This window comes from Thermomyces lanuginosus (genome assembly GCF_041956635.1).
Source record: "Thermomyces lanuginosus strain ATCC 200065 unplaced genomic scaffold VTN49scaffold_7, whole genome shotgun sequence".
NCBI lineage: Eukaryota > Fungi > Ascomycota > Eurotiomycetes > Eurotiales > Trichocomaceae > Thermomyces > Thermomyces lanuginosus.
In genome coordinates this window covers 638,332-658,325 of record NW_027192341.1, presented here as the reverse complement: position 1 = coordinate 658,325, position 19,994 = coordinate 638,332, and the positions used below count along the sequence as shown (strand labels likewise).

Below are 19,994 nucleotides of genomic sequence, written 5' to 3'. Positions count from 1 at the left end.
TCACTTCGTCTTCGCAATTTTCTTTGCCCTCACCTTTCTATACAGTCTAATTGCCCATACCGATGGCGGACTCGCCAGGCTCGCCGCTTACCTCAATCGCCTCCGATGAGCTGACGGAGGACGTCAAGCTCGACAAGGACGAGGGCTCGCCGCCGCCAGCGTCGGCCTCACAGCCGCCATCCAAACGCCGTCGCACGGGCGTTGCGACATGGGATGCCGCACAGACGCCTCTCTCATCCGTCAACGACAACGAGGAACCCGTCCACGTGCCGACGTCTCCCTCGACCTCGATCTCTTCGGACACGGACGGGTCCATCCCTTACTACGAGTCGTCGGTTTGGCTGTACGACCAGGATCCAGCGGAGCAAGTGTCGGTGTGTCGCTGGGATGGGTGCGACGCAGGCGACCTCGGAAACATGGATGCTCTCGTCAAGCACATCCACAACGACCACATTGGAACCAGACAGAAGAAGTACTCGTGCGAATGGATTGATTGCCCTCGCAAGGGTCAGACGCATGCCAGTGGCTATGCGTTACGTGCACACATGCGGAGCCATACACGTGAGAAACCATTTTACTGTGCTCTTCCAGGTAAGCATTTCCCTCTACCCTTTTCTCCCCTGCCGGATCCGGAAGAGCAAAGAGCTAAGATGTCTTGCAGAATGTGACCGCAGCTTCACCCGTTCCGACGCATTGGCAAAGCATATGCGGACAGTCCACGAAACGGATCCATTGCGCCCCTCCGATCCCGTTCCAAAGGGCCAAAGCGCGGCATCGGAAGCCACCGGGACACCGACCAGCAAAGTACAGCGCATCAAACTGAAGCTCAGTTTCGGGCCCCGAGATGACACAGAACACAATCAACAACAGCAGCAACAGCAACATCAAACCGCCGCTAATGGCGAACCGGCCTCTACCGAAGCTGAAGACCTCGACGGCGCGATCAACTTCCCCGAGTTCGGCCCAGATCTCGGTTTCGACGAGCATGAGCTATCCATGCGCCCGCGAGATCTCTATCGGCTTCTCCGGCGGCAGATCCACTGGGCGGAAATTGAAACCGCCAAGCTGCAAGAGGAGTGGGCACGTATCGAACCGCGGCGGAAACGGGCATGGTGCGAGAAGGAGGCCGTCTTCAAGGACCTCGAGGAGGCAGAGCGGCGACTATTGGCGCTGACCGAGGAGTCGCGGGCCAAGAACAAGCCGGAAGTTGAGCAGGCATCATGAACCTTGATGCTTTGATTCCTAGTTATTCTTATTGCAGTTTACTTTGCTGTTTTAATTTATGGGACATGGCATAGTACAGGTTTCGCAATGGGTGTTTCGGGCGTTTGATTGTGGCAGCTTTCGTTTTCGGTATTTGGCTATCTCGAGTCATTTGTATCAATGGTAATGATTGAGACGTGTATTCTAGACCTGATGTTTGGAATGGTACTGTCTATTCGATTTCATCTCGCATCCTCCGCAGAAGCTCATACAACGCGGGCTAAACAGAGAATGATGTTCAGAGTATCTCAAACCTTCTTTGTTATCATATCTAACATGACTCCTTCACAATCCGCGGCCTAATGCATCAATAGCTGGCACAATATCACAATCAAATTCAAGCCATGAGTACCATCAAACCCACCCAAGATCCATATCAGTCCATCCAAATGTGCTAAATGCTCGAACGACGCAAGGGTCTCGACGAGGACTGTCAACTCCTCTCCGTTTTCGCATCCACCATCCCGTGACAAGGATATGAGATCTTCCCTGCTGCCTCGTCCCAGCCGCGAGCAGAAAATATCAACATGTGAAAATACACAAACCCACGGAACATGCAAACAAGAGACAAACCCCCATTTTATACATCGTTGAGCCGTCAATCCCCGACGCCAAACCAATGCACAATGAACAAAACATGTACTAATTTAACACCGACGCGCAGAGCATAATGCGAATGAAATTCTGGTTCATGATTCTTCGTGGCCACATCCCCGATCCTCGTAGGGAAACGTCGAATAAGAATCTCGGCATATCGCCGACTAAGCGCCGTTGGTTTCCTTCCCAGCAGCCTCCTTATCAGCAGCCACCACCCGCTCGTAAAGGCTCTTGAGCTGTTGCCAGTCCGCTTGTCCGTTTGGCCAATACCGACGACCCACATGGCTCCTGATTTCTGTCAGCACATGAAGATCACCAAAAACATCGAGAAATGAGAATTTACCATAGACGGTCCTCCAGCCCATTCACTGTGTTACCCGCAAGTGCTTCCGTGATGAAATCGCCCACTGTGCGAACCAGCCGCCGCAGTTGAGCCGCCCGTTGAGCCTTGTCACGGATTTGCGACTTCGTGGTGTTGGACAGCGTTTCCAAATGGTGTTGGATCGGCTCGAAGACGAGGTCCTCCACGCTGGTATTGGATGGTTGAGCAGTCGTACTACTGCTACGGTGTCGTGACCCACCATCAGGGCCACCGTTGAGGCTGCGCTTGTGTGGCTTATCTGATGGTGCGCTGGACTTGCTTCGGGATTCTGACTTGGGAGTATTAGCCCGCTCAACGCTGTCTCGAACTCCATGTGTTTGAGACCGATGCCGCGCCCGATCTGCTTCTCGCTGTGCTTTGCGACTGGAGGGAGCGGGAGACGCTGAGACACTGTCCTGCCGACGATGACTATCCTTGGCTTTCTTGCTTGTTCGATGATGGTTCTCGACCGCTCTCTTGGCGGTGGGGTCTGTTCCGTTGGCCATCTTGTCCTTCAAGACAGAAATGATGTAATCAGCACGGCGAACGAGATGCACGGCTCCCGGCGACTTCGTTGTCTTCACTTCACCATTCATCCGCTCATTCTTCTTTTCTACCCGATTCTCCTCCAGGAAGAACTTGTCTTTCAGGCCGAGATCGGGATCGTCCCGAATTTGCGCCCACGCACCGTAGCCATGTCGTGCAATGCCAACACACAGCATCCCATCCTCGCGTGCCCCCCAGGAGCAGGAATAGTCAGCCTTCTTCGACGCCTCGGGCACCCGGAAGCTCCTGAAGTCTGGCACAGCTGATGTAACGCGGCGAAGCAATCGCATTTCTCCTGGGCGATCCACAATAGAATGCGCGTTCAGGCGCTTGACACCATGAAGGTCAAAAAGGACCGCCTTTCTTTCCTTCTTCGTCGGTACTTTGCCCGCTTGCTCCAAGGCTTGCATCCTCTCGTTGTCTTCCTTTACGAGTTCAGTGGCCTTATCCATGATCTCACGGTACGCGGCCCTGACAGTCTCCCGGTCGCGTCCCACAAGGCGAGCCTCACGTATAATCTCCTCCTCACATTCATCAATGTCACCGTATCGCAGCAGCGCGCGGACAAGATGCCGATACTCCTTCTCGTTCAACGGTCGCTTGGGATCCAGCTCGCCGTCCGAGTCGGACGCGCCGTCAGCATCCTCAGCGCTCACATTCGCCCGAGCTTGCCGTTTCGCCCGTCTCTCTTCACGTTCCTGACGATTTTCTGCAGGAACGGTTCGCTTACGAGGCCGATTCTGCTCAATCACCTCTGCCAGGTACCTCTCCTCGGCCTTGCGCTTCTCCTCGGCCTTAATCTCCTCGAGCTGGTCCTTGGGAATGATATCGTCCCAACTCAGGTCATCGACTTTGACGTCAACGAACTGGAAAGACCGAAGGAACTCCTCGCCTCCATCGGCCTCCAGGCTGGATTGCTCCGTCTGATGCAACTCGGCATTAGCCAGGACGGCATCAATGTCCAGCTGCTCCAGCTTCTTTTGGTTGTCGTGTTGCTCGAACATCTTTTGGCCACGCTTCTTGAGGATACGTGATATATCTTCCGCACCAGTGGGCTCTCCGACAGGCAAGGCATGCTTGGTCTGAAACGCCTCTTTGTCCGTGAGGCCGCGCTGGATGGTGACGAACTCCAAAAATAGCTTGTTCCGTGCGCGCTCCAACACTTCCTCTTCGATTGTTTCCTTTGACACCAACCGATACACGCTCACAGGCTTGGTCTGTCCTATACGATGAGCTCGAGCCATTGCCTGCAAATCCGCTTGCGGGTTCCAGTCGGAGTCAAAAAGGATGACGGTGTCTGCGGTCATCAGGTTAATTCCCAGGCCACCAGCTCGAGTGGAGAGAAGGAAGGCAAAATCGGCACTGTCGGGCGCATTAAACTGATCCATTGCAAGTCGACGTGGTCCGGCCGCGATGGTTCCATCCAGCCGCTGGTACTTGTACCCTCGGTACGTCATGTAGTCACCCAGAATATCCAGCATTTTTACCATTTGGCTGAATATAAGTACCCGGTGATTGTCCCGCTTCAACTTGGCTAACAACTGGTCCAGAATCATCATCTTCCCACTGGTAGTGATAATTGTTCGCAATCTATCTTCCCGACGCGTCACACCGTCAAGAAGCTTGGCCTCGGCGCTGGGGAACATCAAAGGATGATTGCTGGCCTTCTTTAGCTCCATCATGATATTCAGAAGGGACTGTTTCTGTCCCTTAGCGCCCTCATTAAGAGCAGCATAGTTCTTGGTCAGAATATTCCGGTAATATTCTAGCTGGACATCGGCCAACTCCACACGGATGATCTTCTCAATTTTAGGCGGGAGATCTGATTCTACCTTGGCTTTTGTCCGCCGAAGCATAAGAGGCTTAATAGCTTCAGCCAATTCCGCAATCTTCTTCGCAGCAGCCTCAGATTTCAGGTCGAGGTCCTCTTCGATCTCGACCAGGCCCGGGTTCAGAAAGTCCATGAGAGCGGACAGCTCAGCCAGGTTATTTTGGATCGGGGTCCCGGTGATGAGTAGCCGGGCGGGTGCTCTGAATTCCAGGAGCTTAGAGTAGAGTTGAGACTCGCGGTTCTTCAACCGATGAGCTTCATCAACAGCCATGAATTGCCAAGGAATCTGACTCAAAAACCCGGCGTCCAATAATACGTATTCATAGGTGGTAAGCATGACATTGAACTTGGGCTTGCGAGGATTCCCATCCATGAAGAGCTCGTATTCCTTGATGATGTTGCGTGCCGTCTCATTACCATTGTAGACAACGAAGTGAATATCAGGAGTCCAGGTCTCAAATGTTTCTGCCCAGGCGGGCAATGTCGATAACGGGACAACGACGATGAAGGGTCCCTCCTGGCGGCGCGCATGGCGAAGCCAGCTGATAAAGGCAACGGTCTGCACGGTCTTTCCAAGACCCATCTCGTCGGCAAGGACCACGTTCTGATTCCGCGTCCAGTTGAACGCCATGAAGTTGACGCCAGTCACCTGGAACTCCTTCAGTTCTCCATTCTTCAAAAAGTCCGGCGACGAAGTGATGGGAACAAAGGGACTTCTTGTTGCCGGATTCGCTTCCTTCTTGTCGCAAGTAACGACACGATTTGAGCGGTCCAAGAATGTATCCAGTTGATCCAGAGCAATCTCCCGGATCAGGGATTCACTTTCCCATGTACATGAGTCGTAGAAGAGTCGTCTCCATTTCACTAGACACTCTGGTCCGTCATCACCTTCACGTCGAGCGATGATCCGTTCTACTGTCTTGTAGTCTTCCAATGCCTCGATGTCACGCTCGCGGTCGAGGTTCCATTTTTCCTTTTCCTCGGGAGGTACATCCGGGTCATTGAACATCTCCAGCTCGTCCATGGCTTTCTTGAAGTAGTTGTCCACTCGGCGATGCCCTCGACATGAAGCCAGAGTCTCGGCTGTCTCCCATGTCGCATGGTAGTGCGATTTCCCCTGCCATTTAATATAGAATTCACAATCCCACTTGGTGATCTTTTCAGGTTGCTTAGGATCGACGCCATCCTTGAAGCGGTGATCTAGGACAACATCCACAGCGGGAGAGTTGTCCTCTTCGGCTGTGACCCAGTAGTTGGGAGCTAGGTCTTCTTCATCTTCAAACATACTATCATCCGAATCTTCATTATAGTTTGCGACCTTGGTAGCGTTCCGAGTGGAGAAGCGAGGGATTTCCGCTGGCGGCTGTTGAACCTGACGTCGCTGCTTCAACCGCCGCGCGCGAGCACGAGGACCCCCGTATTCTTCATCATCGCTGTCGGAATCGGATTCCGACCAAGGAGTCATCGAACGCGACGAGCGCTTGGAGGCCGGCTCGGGGTTCGGCCGTCGCCGCTTACTTCGAGACACCACTGGCTCGTCGTCAGAGGACGACTCATCGATGAAATGGCGCGGCTGCGTCCTGGGACGATTGCTCCGACGCAATCCATACAGCTCTGGATTCTGGCGCATGTACTCCAATTCATCCACGCTTGACGATTTTCGCTTGACACCACGACCAGTACCTAGAAAGCCGTTGTCAGCGGCATAGAAGGAAGATAAAACTACAGGCATTGGGTTAATATTACCCGACTTCTCGGAGCTGGAGTCTGCATGCTGTGGTGTTTGGCGATGGTTCCCGTCGTGCGCGGATGCGGACGCGGTCGCAGTGTTATCGGGTGAAGGTGATGGATGGCTTTCGACATTGCTCTGGGGCTTCTCGTCTCCCTCCAGTGCGGAAGAAGGGGCAGGGCTTTGATTGTCTCCGTTCGGTACTGGCATCATGGTTGGTGGCTCGGAGGTAGAAGGGACCACCATGCCAGAGGCTATTGAGCAGCAGAAGTCAGCATTGGAACTGCGATTCAGCTCGGACAGCAGCAAAAGTATGATAGAGACGTAGCTGCACGACAGGCGACCGAGGAAATGGGTCTAGAGCAAGCACAAAGGGCAGGAATCGGCATCTTCGGTGAGGACTGAGATGGAAGAACCCAGTTTGGATGAAACTTTGATGAAGGCGATGGAGGGTCGATGGAGGGCACAATGGCACCAATGACAGACACAGGCGAGGCTAGGCAGTATCCCTAATCACGGCGACACCGCCGCCGGCCTCACCGGGAGTTCAGGAGTACATAGCATCAGACAGAACGGTGCATTCGGCGATCTGGAGTGGGGACTAGAGGGCCGGCGATGAAGTATATACAGGGCATAGGACGCGTCTCAGAGGGCAAACAAGAAGTGTAACTTACAATCCATGATTTGCTGAACCCCCGGAGGGGTCTTCCCGTAATCAGCAAAGCAAAAAGAAGAAAAAGGAGCGGACGGAGTTGGGGGAAATGGTGGACAAGGTGGTGGTCAGAGGCTGGAGAAGCCTTGGGAGACGGAGAGCATCAAAAGAGTCGTAGGGGGAGATTCGGTGGGCGACGGCGAGTCAAGGCCTGCGGTTGGCCCCGGGTGTGGTGCCTGAGGCCAAATATTCAGTCCGGTTTTCAGATCGCCCAATCAAAAATAGCTATTTAGTGGGTCGGTTAGAGAAATACTCGGTGATTGGCTGATTAATTTAGTCACTAGGTCAAAAGCGGCAAGGGGCGGTGCTGGCAATCTGGAACGGTCACGTGGATCCAGTTGCTCACGTGCCTTTGTTTGTCCTGTTTGTTTCTTCCGCCATCGGCCAATCAAAGACAAGCCAATGCTGATTTGTCTTTTATGCCTCAGGCATTCCCATGCCGCCCAATGACGGCCCAGCCCCATCATCCCACAACGGACGGGTTGAGATTTTACGTGGTGCCCCTCAGTTTGAGTCTCGACAACAACCCCTCGGCTCTGGCTGAAGACTTTGTGCAGAGCGACCCTATTCTTCCGTTGCGCAGCTCGCTGAGCACCATTCGATCTCGATCGCGCCTTATATTCAAGTTGGTGCACCGTCCTCTGAGCACCGTGCAGCGCTTAACAGTGTGACCAGGGTCGTTGCCAGCAGCCATAGAACACCATGGCCGACAAACTTACCAGGTATGTGTGCCATTCTTATAGCTTATTTAACTCGGGCTAATGAGTTGTCTTGTGTAGAGTTGCCATTGTCAACAGCGACAAGGTCAGCATGCGAATTCATTTTACCCCGCGTGGCCTTAAAATTTCCCAGTGCTAATACGGACCATTCGAGGTGTGCAGTGCAAACCCAAGGTGCGTCAACAATGTGCGGCGAGAGAAGCAGAGAATATACTGACCGATGTAGAAATGCCGACAAGAATGCAAAAAGTCGTGCCCTGTCGTTCGAACCGGGAAGCTCTGCATCGAAGTCACGCCTGATTCCAAAATCGCCTTCATCTCCGAGAGCCTCTGCATTGGTTGCGGTATCTGCCCGAAAAAATGCCCGTTCGGTGCCATCCATATCATCAACCTGCCTACCAACTTGGATACCCAAGTGACCCACCGATACTCGGCCAACAGCTTTAAACTGCACCGTCTCCCTATGCCACGACCGGGACAGGTTCTGGGTCTTGTCGGCACCAATGGTATCGGGAAGAGCACAGCGCTGAAAATCCTGAGCGGCAAGCTCAAACCGAACCTGGGTAGATATGATGACCCGCCGGACTGGGAGGAGATCTTGCGATACTTCCGTGGTTCCGAACTTCAGAGTACGTTTGTTGTCTACACATGGAGTTCGATTGAATCGGTACTGATTTGCCGTAGACTACTTCACAAAGATCCTGGAGGACAATCTGAAGGCCGTTGTCAAGCCGCAGTATGTTGACCAGATTCCCCGAGCCGTCAAGGGGCCCGTAAAAGAGGTCGGCGAGCTCATCAAGGCTCGTGCTCAACTGGACAATCTGGATCATATCATGGACGTTCTCGGTCAGTGGTGCACCACGTAAGCCGTCGTTTTGCGCTAAGTACTAACGAATAACAGAGCTGCGGCAAGTTGAGGACCGGGATATCAGCCTTCTCTCCGGTGGAGAGTTGCAGCGCTTTGCCATTGGTTTGGTCTGCGTCCAGGAGGCTGATGTGTAAGTTGAAATGTTCATATGTGCAAGTAAACATACTGACTGTCTGAAGTTATATGTTCGATGAGCCGTCTTCCTACTTGGATGTCAAGCAGCGTCTTAGTGCCGCCCGTACCATTCGGGAACTTTTGCGGCCGGATGACTACGTAATTGTAGTCGAGCACGATTTGTCAGTCTTGGACTATCTGTCTGACTTCATCTGCGTGCTCTATGGCAAGCCGGCGGTGTACGGTGTTGTTACTCTGCCCGCCTCTGTGCGTGAAGGAATCAACATTTTCCTTGACGGCCACATTCCGACCGAGAACCTGCGTTTCCGCGAGGAAACTTTGACTTTCCGTATTGCCGAAGCGGGGGATGACTTCGCAGCCGATAAGGGCCGCACCTTCAGCTACCCTGCCATGGAGAAGACCCTTGGCAAATTCCATCTGAAGATCGACGCTGGCAAGTTCACTGACTCGGAGATCATTGTCATGATGGGTGAGAACGGCACTGGCAAAACCACGTTCTGCAAGATGTTGGCTGGTGCCGAGAAGCCGGACGGCAATGTCACCGTGCCGCGTTTGAACATCAGCATGAAACCGCAGAAGATCACGCCGAAGTTCCAGGGCACGGTCCGTCAGCTGTTCTTCAAGAAGATTAAGGCCGCATTCCTGTCGCCGCAGTTCCAGACGGACGTTTACAAGCCTCTCAAGATTGATGACTTTATCGACCAGGAGGTTCAGAACCTGTCTGGTGGTGAACTGCAACGTGTCGCTATTGTGCTCGCGCTCGGCATGCCAGCAGATATCTACCTGATTGACGAGCCGAGTGCATACCTCGACTCGGAGCAGCGTATTGTCGCGGCTAGAGTCATCAAGCGGTTCATCATGCACACGAAGAAGACAGCGTTTATTGTGGAGCACGACTTCATCATGGCCACCTATCTGGCTGACCGCGTCATCGTGTTCGACGGACAGCCATCTGTCGATGCGCACGCCAATGCGCCGGAGTCGCTCCTTACGGGCTGCAACAAGTTCCTGCAAAACCTGGACGTGACGTTCCGCCGCGATCCCAACAGCTTCCGGCCGCGTATCAACAAGCACCAGAGCCAGCTGGATCAGGAGCAGAAGCTGAGCGGGAACTACGTACGTATCCTCTCCTGTCTCAATGAAATACGGCACTTACTAACGATCCTGAATAGTTCTTCCTGGAAGAAGAAGCTTGAGAAGGGCGTCCTACATGGGCCTCATCGCGACCATCACTGGTATGATGGTCGCGAATTATACCGGCGCCGCCGCTGGGATCTGGCTCGGAAATGCGGCGTCCGGTTTGTAAAGTCTTCCGGCGTTGGCAGGCGTCGATCTCGACGAGATCAGTCTGTCGAGCTGGGAGATGAGGACGACGAGGACGAGCCGCTCGCGCATCGGCTCGCGAGTCCACCGGTCTTTGCGGCTGACACATCTTCTTTCACACGTCGGACCACCGCGGCGTCGACCACCCGGTAAAGGACGATATCGGCGACTCGATATAAAATCATGTTCATTTCTGTCTCGGACACACATCCGGGTGCCTGGTTTTTATTCAGTTGAATGATTGTGCTCGCCCGTTGATTGTTACGGCCAGTCTGCATGCTTTGGTATGACCTCGGCTGTTATGCATAGACGAGAGACAAGACAAAATAGAGTTTCAAGAATGGTTATAGATGATCATCAGCGGGTGCATCATTACACTCTTTTGAAAAGTTGATTGTGACTCTCAAATGGGATAGTTTTCGATTATTGATAACCATTGCTTGTATCCTACAACTGTCTTTGACTTACAAAGTAGATAAAAACGAATCTTGATACAAATAAAGCTGCTGAATCAATGAATCGACGAGGAATCGAGAAGACGATTCGACTCACAAGGTCCTCTGTTCTGATGTCAGGCAATAGACGTGGGAGAGACCGAACTCGATCAGTCTTCCCCAATCTCACCCTCCTCGCTGCCTGAATGGATGGCCTTTTCCTCTTTCTTGATGGCTTCCTCTTCTTTATCGCGCCGGTACCGTTTGACGCCGCGGCCAGGGTCCATGCTGTCCACTGCTGCATCGCTGTCCCGTCTCCGCCGGCGGTCACTGGTACTACTTACTGGTGCTGTGGTGCTGCTGGTGGAGCGGCCGCCGACGCCACCGCCGCCATCGCCATAGTCTAGCTCGTCGCGGCTGCTGCGCGGGTCCGCCCGTGAGCGGTACAGGCGCTCGCGCTCCTCTTCGCGGTCGCGCCGCTCACGGTCGTAGTAGCTGAGCATGCGGCGATCGCGATCACGGTCACGATCACGGTCCCGGTCCCGGTCCCGGTCCCGGTCACGGCGGTCCCGGACGGGAGAGAGACCGCTGACGCGTCGGTAGGAGCGCTCGCGGTCGGCCTGGGCCTTGCGGCGGTCGGCTTCATATGGGTCAGGTTCGGGGGTCCGGCTGAGGCGGGCTGTCTCCATGCGCCGCCGGTACGACCCGCTGCGGGACTCGCGCCGCTCGGAGCGGTCGTAGTGATCACCGCGGCGACGGTCTCGCTCACGGTCCCTGTCGCGATCCCGCTCACGGTCACGGTCCCGATCGCGTTCACGATCGCGCTCTCGTTCGCGCTCTGCATCCTCTTCCTTTTCCCGCAGGCGCCGCATTACCTTTTCAAAGGCGCTCTGGCGCAGCTCGTCCGACTCCAGCGCCGCATACTCTTCGTATTTCTCAAGCCGCGGCCGAACCTGCTCCCACGTGTCCCCGACGCGCACAGGCGGGTCCAACCGTTTGATCCGGGAACGAAGGGCGTCAATGGCTCGCCGCTGGTGGCGGTCAGAGGCGTGCCGCTCATCCTCGTTCCGCCGCTGCACCTTCTCCTGAATCCGCTGGAAGATGAGCCGGAGAATTTCCGGATCAATCTTTGCTGTTCGCCGGTCAGTGGCCATCACAGATGCGAACTCGTCGAATGTGGTTTTCAGGGTCACTTCGTAGCGTTTGTCCTAGGGCAACAATTAGTTTGTGGACCAATCACTGTGTGTGAGATAGGTCTTACATCGAGCACGTCAAGAACATCATTCCGCGGTCCTCGTAGCGACCGCTCTTCCTCTTCTACCATGTCCCAGAACAGATCTAGTGGCGTCGAGCCATCTTGACCGAGCATTGCAACGTACCGCGGATCATTCTCAATCAATGGATGAATGTCCATCCATTTGCTGCCGGCCTTGATCTTGCCACGCGAACGCAACTCCTGCAGCAGTTCGATGAACCGTTCTCGGTTGTGACGCTCTCTTCGGGCCTTGGCGGCCTTGTGCTGCTGCCGAGCATCATTGAACGCGCGCTCAAGGGACTTGATATGATTCTCAAACGCCGTCAGAATGTCGGACTTCGTGAGGGTCTTGAACTTATCGTCGTTTCGAATCCTCTCGTTGGATTCCAAGACTCCCTGCACCTCCGACCACCTTGTGTACGGCTCAAGATTCATGACCTTGAGGATCGACGTGAGCTCATCCATAGCAGCCTTGCGCGTCGCGGCCTCTCGCTCCATGTGCTCCTTCTTGAGCTCATATTTGTACTCTTCGAAGAGCTGGCGCCGCTCGTTTTCATCGTTAGTCGCCCTAAAGGTCGTTTCGCCCTCGATGATCGGGCGGATGGTTTTCCATCGACTATAATGTTTGATCTCAGGATGTCTTTTCAGCATCGTGTTGAAATCTGCGCGCAGTTTAGCATATCTCTCTTTGGCGCGATCCTCCTCCTGCGCGCGGACTTCAGCTACGTATTTCTCGAAAGCGGCTTTACGGTCTCTGGGATCTTTCAATGCGCGATACTGTGGGTCCCTAATCGTTGCGCGCATAGCCTGTTCCCAGGTCCAATCAGGCTGTACACCAGCCCGGCGCAACAGTTTCATGAAGGCATTCTCCGCCTCCTCAAGCGTGCTGTACTCCGGCTCAGATCTCTGAAGCGACGCAGAGGACGCAGCCAGAACCCCGTTTGTATCCGGGCCATAGCCTCCACGACGGTCGGTGGCTCCTCGATCATGTTCGTCCCGATCGCGTGAGGGCTGACTGTATTGCTGATACGAAGTGGCACCTCCGGCGACAAAGGTCGGACTGCACGCATTTAGTTCGACCCCTGCATAAGAATTTTAGGTACAAAACTTACCCTGCGGCCGACCCTGTAGGTTGCCGAGCAGATGCCTGCGCAAGCGCATTCCTGTAAACCTCGGGCATATCCCAAGTGCTCTGTTTTGTCTCGGTGTTGTACCAGTACTTTCGGCCATTTTCGGCTGTGTACTCCTTCCATGGTTGATTCGCTAAGGCGCGCTTTGAAAAGGAAGACAGGTCAGAATAACGCGATAACACGTCGAAGAAGGGTATACGAACCTCAACCGGAGTCATCAACTCCACGGGCTTTTCCCATTGCGTAGCCTTGGTCTGGACATTGTAGTAGTATACGCGACCATCGGAATTGCGAGCCTCTTGCCAGAGGCTCTGGCCAGCCGGTGCCCCGTTCATTTTGGCTGCGACGCGAAACGAATCGCGATGCTACCGATGGAAATGTTGCGACTATGTATACAGAGGAGCATTTTTGTTTCTCAGCTATTGATTCCTTCACTATATACCATTTCAGGCTTAGGCTACGATTGATGTGTTTGCCATGTTTGCATACTCCGCCAACCCTCCATTCTGACTGATTACAGGCTGCCCCGAGCCATGGGGTTAATGGGAATGTCCGTTGTGGGCATGGAAGCTCCGTTTCCGAAATGCCTGGTCCCAGCCTCCATGGGGAGTTCACGACGCAGGCCCTGCTGGACACCGTGGTCCCCCATGCGGCCGATCTTGACATCGAGGCCGCGCTGACCTCCGCGCTGGAGAGCGGAGCGGAGGGCTTCTCATCCGTGTTGGATTCAATCCCGCAACGATCGTTGCTCTTCTTTGGTCGGTCGAGGTGCCCGGACCAGTTTGTTTTATAAGCACTGACACAATTGCTCTAGATGAGACTGTACCCGTACGCGTAGTTCTGAGGTTGTCGAACTGCTCGGAGCAGACGCTGAAGGAATACCTCCCTCGCCTTGATGTCAGGTTAGAGGCCTGCGTACTCAACCCGGCGGACACAGAGTCGCCGAAAGATATTATATTCGCGGGAGCAATTAGTGCAGAGGAAGATCCCCTGGTTGTGGTGAACGTGTTTGAAGGGGAAAAAGGCAGCGGAAACCACGTCTATGTAGTGTGGAAGATATCCGCGTTTCTCAGTAAGTAATGGCTGATGGGAACCGCACGGGCCAGTCTTAGTAACGGGAATTCAAGATCGTCCTCGCGTTCGAATCCAGTCTCCGTGCGTCGTCTTTACTGCCTCCGCTACGCTGAGGCCGCGGACGCGATCGGACTTGCCACCGCATGCAGATGATTATCTACCTAGCCTTGTGCCTGCAGCGTCCAATGTCCTTGAAGCCCTATCGTCAGATCCTCAACTCAGCTCGACTGACCTCCATTTGCCGGCGTCGAGACTGCTTCGTGTTGTTCCTGCGGCTCTCACGGAAGACCCCACGTACAGCATAGGGCAGCAGTCGCAGCACCCAATCCGTATAGTTCCCGTGGCTGGTGCACGAATCCGGTGCACCCGACTGAATACTTTCTCTAACACACCCGCAACAATTGTCAGTCTAGAGCTAGAGGCGACGCCGTTCCAAAACTCGGATGTGGTATTTGACAGAATCGATCTCAAAGCGTTCGACGGTCACATAGAAAGTCTGTCGAATGTCCCCGAACTGCAGCCACCGCTCTCTCTACGGCCGCGGGATGATGTGGCCTTGGTCTATAAGCTATCACCGGACTATGGAGCGGACCCTACTGTTTCCACGACGAGTCAAGCTAGTGTGCTTGATATCTCGCTGGAGGCTGTCGTCAAAGTGTCTGATGACTGCCAACCGCGCATTGCCATGGCATGGAGGACCAGTGTGGATCTTCCCCAGCCAGTAAACCCGTTCCTTGGTGGTCCTAGTGAAGCTTCCCAAAGGACCAGCCGGCCTACAAGTCTACCAGTCAGTCCCACGCAGAATGGGGATCCATCTGGCCCGTCCTCGGTCAGCTCCAGTTCAAGTCAGGCTGGATTGACCATTTCATTCTCGGGCCCAGCCACCGTGGAGGTCAGCAAGCCATTTCGATGGAATGTGTTTATTGTCAACCGCTCTGCATCCGCTCGCAAATTCGCCATGGTTGCCATCCCGCGGCGCAAGCGGACCGATCCTCGGCGCCACGTAGCTCGGCCTTCATCTTCTTCAGCATCAAACAAGAAAGAAGAGCAGCTTGCCGAGGCAGTTACCGATGAGACCATTGTCCATGCCATGCAAAAGAGCGTGGCAGGCCAGGACGCTGACTTGGTTCCTCTTAGTTCGGATGTGCGAATTGGGTAAGTCTCTTGTCCCGAGTCGACGCGACCTGCCGCAGTCCCTAACTGGCTTTGGACAGCCCTCTACTCCCCGGCACTTGTCATTCCACCGAGCTAGTCCTCCTTCCTCTCAGCGCGGGACCGCTGCAGCTGGAGGTAGTCCGGTTGGTCGACCTGAACAGCAACGAGACTGTGGATATTCGTACCCTACCGGACATTATGGCCATAGACCGCAGGAAGGTAGATGTCAATCCGTAACAAGCAATAATAATACTACGTACTTAATGACATTGCAAAGTCATTTCCGTCTTCGTAGTTTCGAACACTTTCAACGGTATCTACCCTAGCGATTAGTCAGCATCTCGATCGATCATTATGATGCAAACGCCAAGAACGGCGATCCCCGTGACTTGTGAGGGCTTTGGATAGCATCAACAGCATCAGCCCCCTCGGCGGCAACATTAAATCCGCTTTCTGCGCATCTCCGGTCCACGCGGATCATCTCCTCTCTTCAAGAATCCTGCTGGTTGAGAAAAGAAACGTCGTTTTACCCCTGCTTGGCACGCTCGGGGGCGTTTGCGTCATACTGAGGTCCGGCTCCGCCCAGGGTGGTTCTATCTTGTTCTGCGATCGGTCTTCGTCATAGCACTCAGAGAATTACTGGAAATTTTTCTGCCCATATACACCATGTTTGAACCAACGCGCCGAAGAGTGTTGGAAGGGTTGAGTAGGAGGTATATTTATGGTCGATTGGTTCGTGCTATCGATGCTGGATCTCGATGAACCTCGAGCTGACCATCATTATCTTCGAACTGCAGCCTTTGTTACATACCATCGTCCTTCTCATCGAGATGGCGGTTACAATGAGGCTAGCGTCCCGCTTCAATGCATTCTATGCAGAGCGGCCAGGTGAGAATGCCCATTGTGGATGCAAGTGGCGATGATGATGCTGATTCTTTGCCCCTGTCCAGTTCTTACAACGATGGTGACCAATGCCGTATGTGATTCAACTCAATTTGCCGTGTTCGATGTAAACTGGATGTCAATGCTAACAAATTTCGATGGCATAGGTACTCGGTGGGATTGCCGATACCGTAGCGCAGACGATCACTGCCTACAAGGCTTATCGCACCTCCCGGGGACCGTCGAGACGTTCTGATAACATCATTTCTATCGAAATTCATGAGTTGGACAAGGAAAAGCCCCCGGCGCTGGGCGAATGGACCCATGCTGGGCGGGAACCGCCAGCGTTTGATTTCGAACGGCTCACTCGGTTCATTACGTATGGTTTCGTGATGGCCCCGATCCAGTTCCAGTGGTTCAAGTTTCTCTCACGGGTGTTCCCCATCACGAAGAGGGCGGCCACGGTTCCTGCCATGAAGAGAGTGGCAATGGATCAATTAGTCTTTGCGCCATTTGGTAGGAGCTGCCGGGTTTCAGGCATTACAACAAGTTTACTAACTGAGTGCAGGTCTGTTCTGTTTCTTCACCTTCATGACGATGGCGGAAGGCGGCGGCCGGAATGCCTTGGTCCACAAGTTCCGCGACGTCTACGTTCCTACGCTCAAAGCGAACTATCTCTTGTGGCCTGCCGTGCAAATTCTCAACTTCCGCGTCATGCCCATTCAGTTCCAGATTGTTAGTAACCATTTCTCACCATTCCTCCGAGCCAATGATCAGCTTGCTAACGTTGCTACAGCCTTTTGTGTCGAGTGTCGGAATTGCATGGACCGCGTATCTGTCCCTGACCAATTCTGCGGAAGAGCGTTAGAATAGTGTGTTCGGTTCTTTTATTGGGTTCTGGGTCCTCCGTCGTGCATTTGTTACAATATCATTTGGCGTTCTTAGGTTTGGCGGCTTCGATCATGCATTGCTTCGGTTTTTCTGTCTTTTTTTCTACGCAATTGGACGGGATCAACTCGGAGGGAAGATATCGGGATGGGTTGGGAGATGGGTCGCGGTTCAACATGATACAGATACTTTGAGCAATCGCAATCGTTCATTTTCGTAGCCATTTCTCCGGAAATTCTCTTGGAGGTCCATCATGAGACCTCGGTTACTGTAGGAACACCGAATTCGTCTGGAATCCTGGACGGTGACATCAATCCCGCATCAGCCCGAAGTCTGACCTCTCACCGAACGCCCCACCATAACATCAGGGCCCCTCCTTGAGCTGCTATAAGAGAAAAATCACGTTAGAAAGCAAATATATTATTCAGGGGAATCCTCTGCCATCTGTGCTCTGTTCAGTTTAGATTTCCTTGAAGGGTACAATCCTATACCGGGAAAATCACAGTCAACCCGGCCACTTGCTGATCATCGTGCAGCACCATGTCTCTCTCTAACAAGCTCGCTATCACAGACGTCGACCTCAAGGGCAAGCGCGTCCTGATTCGGGTAAGGAGACGGCGCATTGGGAGACAATCACAAAGGAGGAACTCATATCCGCTGACACGGGGTCTCTCCAACCATACAGGTCGACTTCAACGTCCCGCTCGATGAGAACAAGAAAGTGACCAACAACCAGCGGATCGTGGGCGCGCTGCCGACGATCAAGCATGCCGTGGACAATGGCGCTAAGGCCGTTGTTCTCATGTCCCACCTGGGCCGTCCCGACGGCAAGCCCAACCCTAAGTACAGCCTGGCGCCCGTCGTACCCGAGCTGGAGCGACTGCTTGGCCGCTCCGTGCGCTTCGTCCAGGACTGCGTCGGCAAGGATGTCGAGGAGGTAGTTAACAGCGCGACGGATGGACAGGTTATCCTGCTGGAGAACCTGCGGTTCCACGCGGAGGAGGAAGGGAGCTACAAGGATGAGCAGGGCAAGAAGGTCAAGGTGGACAAGGCCAAGGTTGAGGAGTTCCGCAAGGGCCTGACTGCTCTGGGTGATGTCTACATCAGTAAGTGCTTCGAGGGGGATCTTTTGCCCTCCGGTCTGCTAAAAGTTCCTAGATGATGCGTTCGGCACTGCCCACCGTGCCCACAGCTCGATGGTCGGCGTCGATCTGCCGCAGAAGGCCGCCGGCTTCCTCGTCAAGAAGGAGCTGGATTACTTTGCGAAGGCCCTGGAGAGCCCGCAGCGGCCGTTCTTGGCCATCTTGGGTGGCGCCAAGGTGTCGGACAAGATCCAGCTGATCGACAACCTGCTGCCAAAGGTCAACCGGCTGATCATTACCGGTGGAATGGCGTTCACCTTCAAGAAGACCCTGGAGAACGTCAAGATCGGCAACAGTCTGTTCGACGAGGAGGGCAGCAAGATCGTTGGCGACATCCTGAACAAGGCCAAGCAGCACAACGTCGAGGTTGTCCTGCCGGTCGACTACGTGACTGCGGACAAGTTCGACAAGGACGCCAACGTTGGCAGCGCGACCGACGCCGAAGGCATTCCTGACGGCTGGTTGGGTCTAGACGTCGGCGAGAAGAGTATTGAGCTGTACAAGAAGGCGATCTCCGACGCGAAGACGATCCTGTGGAACGGCCCGCCGGGCGTCTTCGAGTTTGACAAGTTCGCCAACGGCACCAAGGCGACCCTGGATGCAGTTGTCGCCGCTGCCCAGGCCGGTGCTATCGTCATCGTTGGTGGTGGTGACACGGCCACCGTCGCTGCCAAGTATGGCGCTGAGGACAAGCTGAGCCACGTCTCGACCGGCGGTGGTGCATCGCTGGAGCTGCTTGAGGGCAAGGAGTTGCCCGGTGTTGTCGCGCTTTCGAGTAAGTAATGGAACGGCCGTGTGTTGAGCGGAGCGGATTTATGAATGGATATGTCAAAAATTCATGTACTGTTACGGAATTCAATAATCTGACTTTTACGATTGCTTGAACAGAGAAGAACGGAGCGAACCTGTGAAGCAATAAGTAGTTCTACAAAGGCGTAGTATCAAAGCAAGAGTCAGAGCTGTTTTTAATCCGTCATGACCGTAAATATCATTGCTTGCTCATCGAGGACTTTTGACCCAAACGATAAGACAACGCCGTGTATAATAACTACCAAATCGACGCATTAAAAAAGAAGAATATTGCTTCTGACCCTCGTTCTATTTCGAAGCTTCGACCTTTTTGATTTCCTCCCTGCACCAGTAATCAATCAGTCAGCTTTCTATCTCTTCGTTGAGAGACAAAAGGTGCATTACTTTAGTTGTTTCGAGAAATCCTCATTCTCGTCATCATCATCCCAGCTCTCCTCCCACAAATGATTGTTGACGGTCGCGCCGGCTCCTTGCTCGGTCTCTTCTTGCGGCCAGTCTGCAAACACCAAGATCATTCGTCAGCTGCTCATTCCTCTCCATAACCCAAGATGAGTTCAAAGAGCTGAAGAATAAGAGCTCACCCTCAATCGGAAAGTCCTCAAACTCGTCATCTTCCTCCAGCACAGCCGGCCGTTGGACTTGGGTGGGTTGTTGGGTGGAATCCGACTGCGCTTGTTGCGTTGTAGCTGACATGGCGGGGAAATGTACGATGGATAATATACGGCGTATGCGAGGTTCAGAGAAGTCCAAGCTATTCTGCGAACACGTCTGGAGATCGAGCAGACTGTAATCTTCAAGGGCGGAAGCTTGATCTGACCGAGAGACGCTTCTGTTGTTGCCTTTGTAGCATGCTGGAGCTTCGAGAGGTCGTGAAATCCAAGGTCCTCCGCAGCCTGGCTGACTAAGCTTTTTACCTAATGCGGCAAAATTATTCGCGATCTATGGCATACTTCATTCAGATCTCAATGCCTATTTCTCTTTTATTTTACGCGAAAATTTCCTCTGATGTTGAATTTGGTGTTAATCCTGGTAGATTAACTTGCCGACTCTCCGAGCAGGCTCGGGAAGTATTGGTCGTTGCATCGATTCTAGCCATTACAAATCGTCCGCGGGACTCCGAAGATAGATTGTCCCTGGGTC

At 53.7% G+C, this 19,994-nt stretch overlaps 10 protein-coding genes across 10 annotated transcripts; 6 read left to right on the top strand and 4 right to left on the bottom strand.

Annotated features, from left to right (window-relative positions):
• Positions 1-62: 62 nt before the first annotated feature.
• Positions 63-1,224, top strand: VTN49DRAFT_7697 (uncharacterized protein; the record flags this gene model as incomplete). The annotated part of the gene is made up of 2 exons (XM_069415994.1): positions 63-591; positions 662-1,224. 2 exons carry the CDS (start codon positions 63-65, stop codon positions 1,222-1,224), a joined length of 1,092 nt encoding a protein of 363 aa, XP_069272058.1.
• Positions 1,225-2,024: 800 nt separating this feature from the next.
• On the bottom strand, positions 2,025-7,008 carry VTN49DRAFT_7696 (uncharacterized protein; the record flags this gene model as incomplete). Its single annotated transcript, XM_069415993.1, has 4 exons — positions 2,025-2,148; positions 2,204-6,281; positions 6,345-6,581; positions 7,002-7,008. 4 exons carry the CDS (start codon positions 7,006-7,008, stop codon positions 2,025-2,027), a joined length of 4,446 nt encoding a protein of 1,481 aa, XP_069272057.1.
• Positions 7,009-7,485: 477 nt separating this feature from the next.
• Positions 7,486-8,177, top strand: VTN49DRAFT_7695 (uncharacterized protein; the record flags this gene model as incomplete). Its single annotated transcript, XM_069415992.1, has 5 exons — positions 7,486-7,664; positions 7,715-7,761; positions 7,819-7,843; positions 7,921-7,932; positions 7,985-8,177. 5 exons carry the CDS (start codon positions 7,486-7,488, stop codon positions 8,175-8,177), a joined length of 456 nt encoding a protein of 151 aa, XP_069272056.1.
• Positions 8,178-8,221: 44 nt separating this feature from the next.
• On the top strand, positions 8,222-9,957 carry VTN49DRAFT_7694 (uncharacterized protein; the record flags this gene model as incomplete). Its single annotated transcript, XM_069415991.1, has 5 exons — positions 8,222-8,387; positions 8,443-8,604; positions 8,660-8,756; positions 8,806-9,877; positions 9,934-9,957. 5 exons carry the CDS (start codon positions 8,222-8,224, stop codon positions 9,955-9,957), a joined length of 1,521 nt encoding a protein of 506 aa, XP_069272055.1.
• Positions 9,958-10,012: 55 nt separating this feature from the next.
• VTN49DRAFT_7693 (uncharacterized protein) lies at positions 10,013-10,294 on the bottom strand (the record flags this gene model as incomplete). The annotated part of the gene is made up of 1 exon (XM_069415990.1): positions 10,013-10,294. One exon carries the CDS (start codon positions 10,292-10,294, stop codon positions 10,013-10,015), a length of 282 nt encoding a protein of 93 aa, XP_069272054.1.
• A 394-nt stretch (positions 10,295-10,688) lies between these two features.
• VTN49DRAFT_7692 (uncharacterized protein) lies at positions 10,689-13,238 on the bottom strand (the record flags this gene model as incomplete). Its single annotated transcript, XM_069415989.1, has 4 exons — positions 10,689-11,726; positions 11,780-12,833; positions 12,886-13,046; positions 13,107-13,238. 4 exons carry the CDS (start codon positions 13,236-13,238, stop codon positions 10,689-10,691), a joined length of 2,385 nt encoding a protein of 794 aa, XP_069272053.1.
• A 248-nt stretch (positions 13,239-13,486) lies between these two features.
• On the top strand, positions 13,487-15,369 carry VTN49DRAFT_7691 (uncharacterized protein; the record flags this gene model as incomplete). Its single annotated transcript, XM_069415988.1, has 4 exons — positions 13,487-13,661; positions 13,718-13,975; positions 14,031-15,132; positions 15,192-15,369. 4 exons carry the CDS (start codon positions 13,487-13,489, stop codon positions 15,367-15,369), a joined length of 1,713 nt encoding a protein of 570 aa, XP_069272052.1.
• Positions 15,370-15,798: 429 nt separating this feature from the next.
• Positions 15,799-16,882, top strand: VTN49DRAFT_7690 (uncharacterized protein; the record flags this gene model as incomplete). The annotated part of the gene is made up of 6 exons (XM_069415987.1): positions 15,799-15,864; positions 15,930-16,020; positions 16,083-16,108; positions 16,182-16,530; positions 16,583-16,749; positions 16,811-16,882. 6 exons carry the CDS (start codon positions 15,799-15,801, stop codon positions 16,880-16,882), a joined length of 771 nt encoding a protein of 256 aa, XP_069272051.1.
• Positions 16,883-17,442: 560 nt separating this feature from the next.
• VTN49DRAFT_7689 (uncharacterized protein) lies at positions 17,443-18,827 on the top strand (the record flags this gene model as incomplete). Its single annotated transcript, XM_069415985.1, has 3 exons — positions 17,443-17,508; positions 17,588-18,008; positions 18,061-18,827. 3 exons carry the CDS (start codon positions 17,443-17,445, stop codon positions 18,825-18,827), a joined length of 1,254 nt encoding a protein of 417 aa, XP_069272050.1.
• Positions 18,828-19,142: 315 nt separating this feature from the next.
• Positions 19,143-19,809, bottom strand: VTN49DRAFT_7688 (uncharacterized protein; the record flags this gene model as incomplete). The annotated part of the gene is made up of 4 exons (XM_069415984.1): positions 19,143-19,176; positions 19,239-19,350; positions 19,436-19,755; positions 19,805-19,809. The coding sequence occupies 4 exons, from the start codon at positions 19,807-19,809 to the stop codon at positions 19,143-19,145; spliced, it is 471 nt and encodes a 156-aa protein (XP_069272049.1).
• Positions 19,810-19,994: the final 185 nt, after the last annotated feature.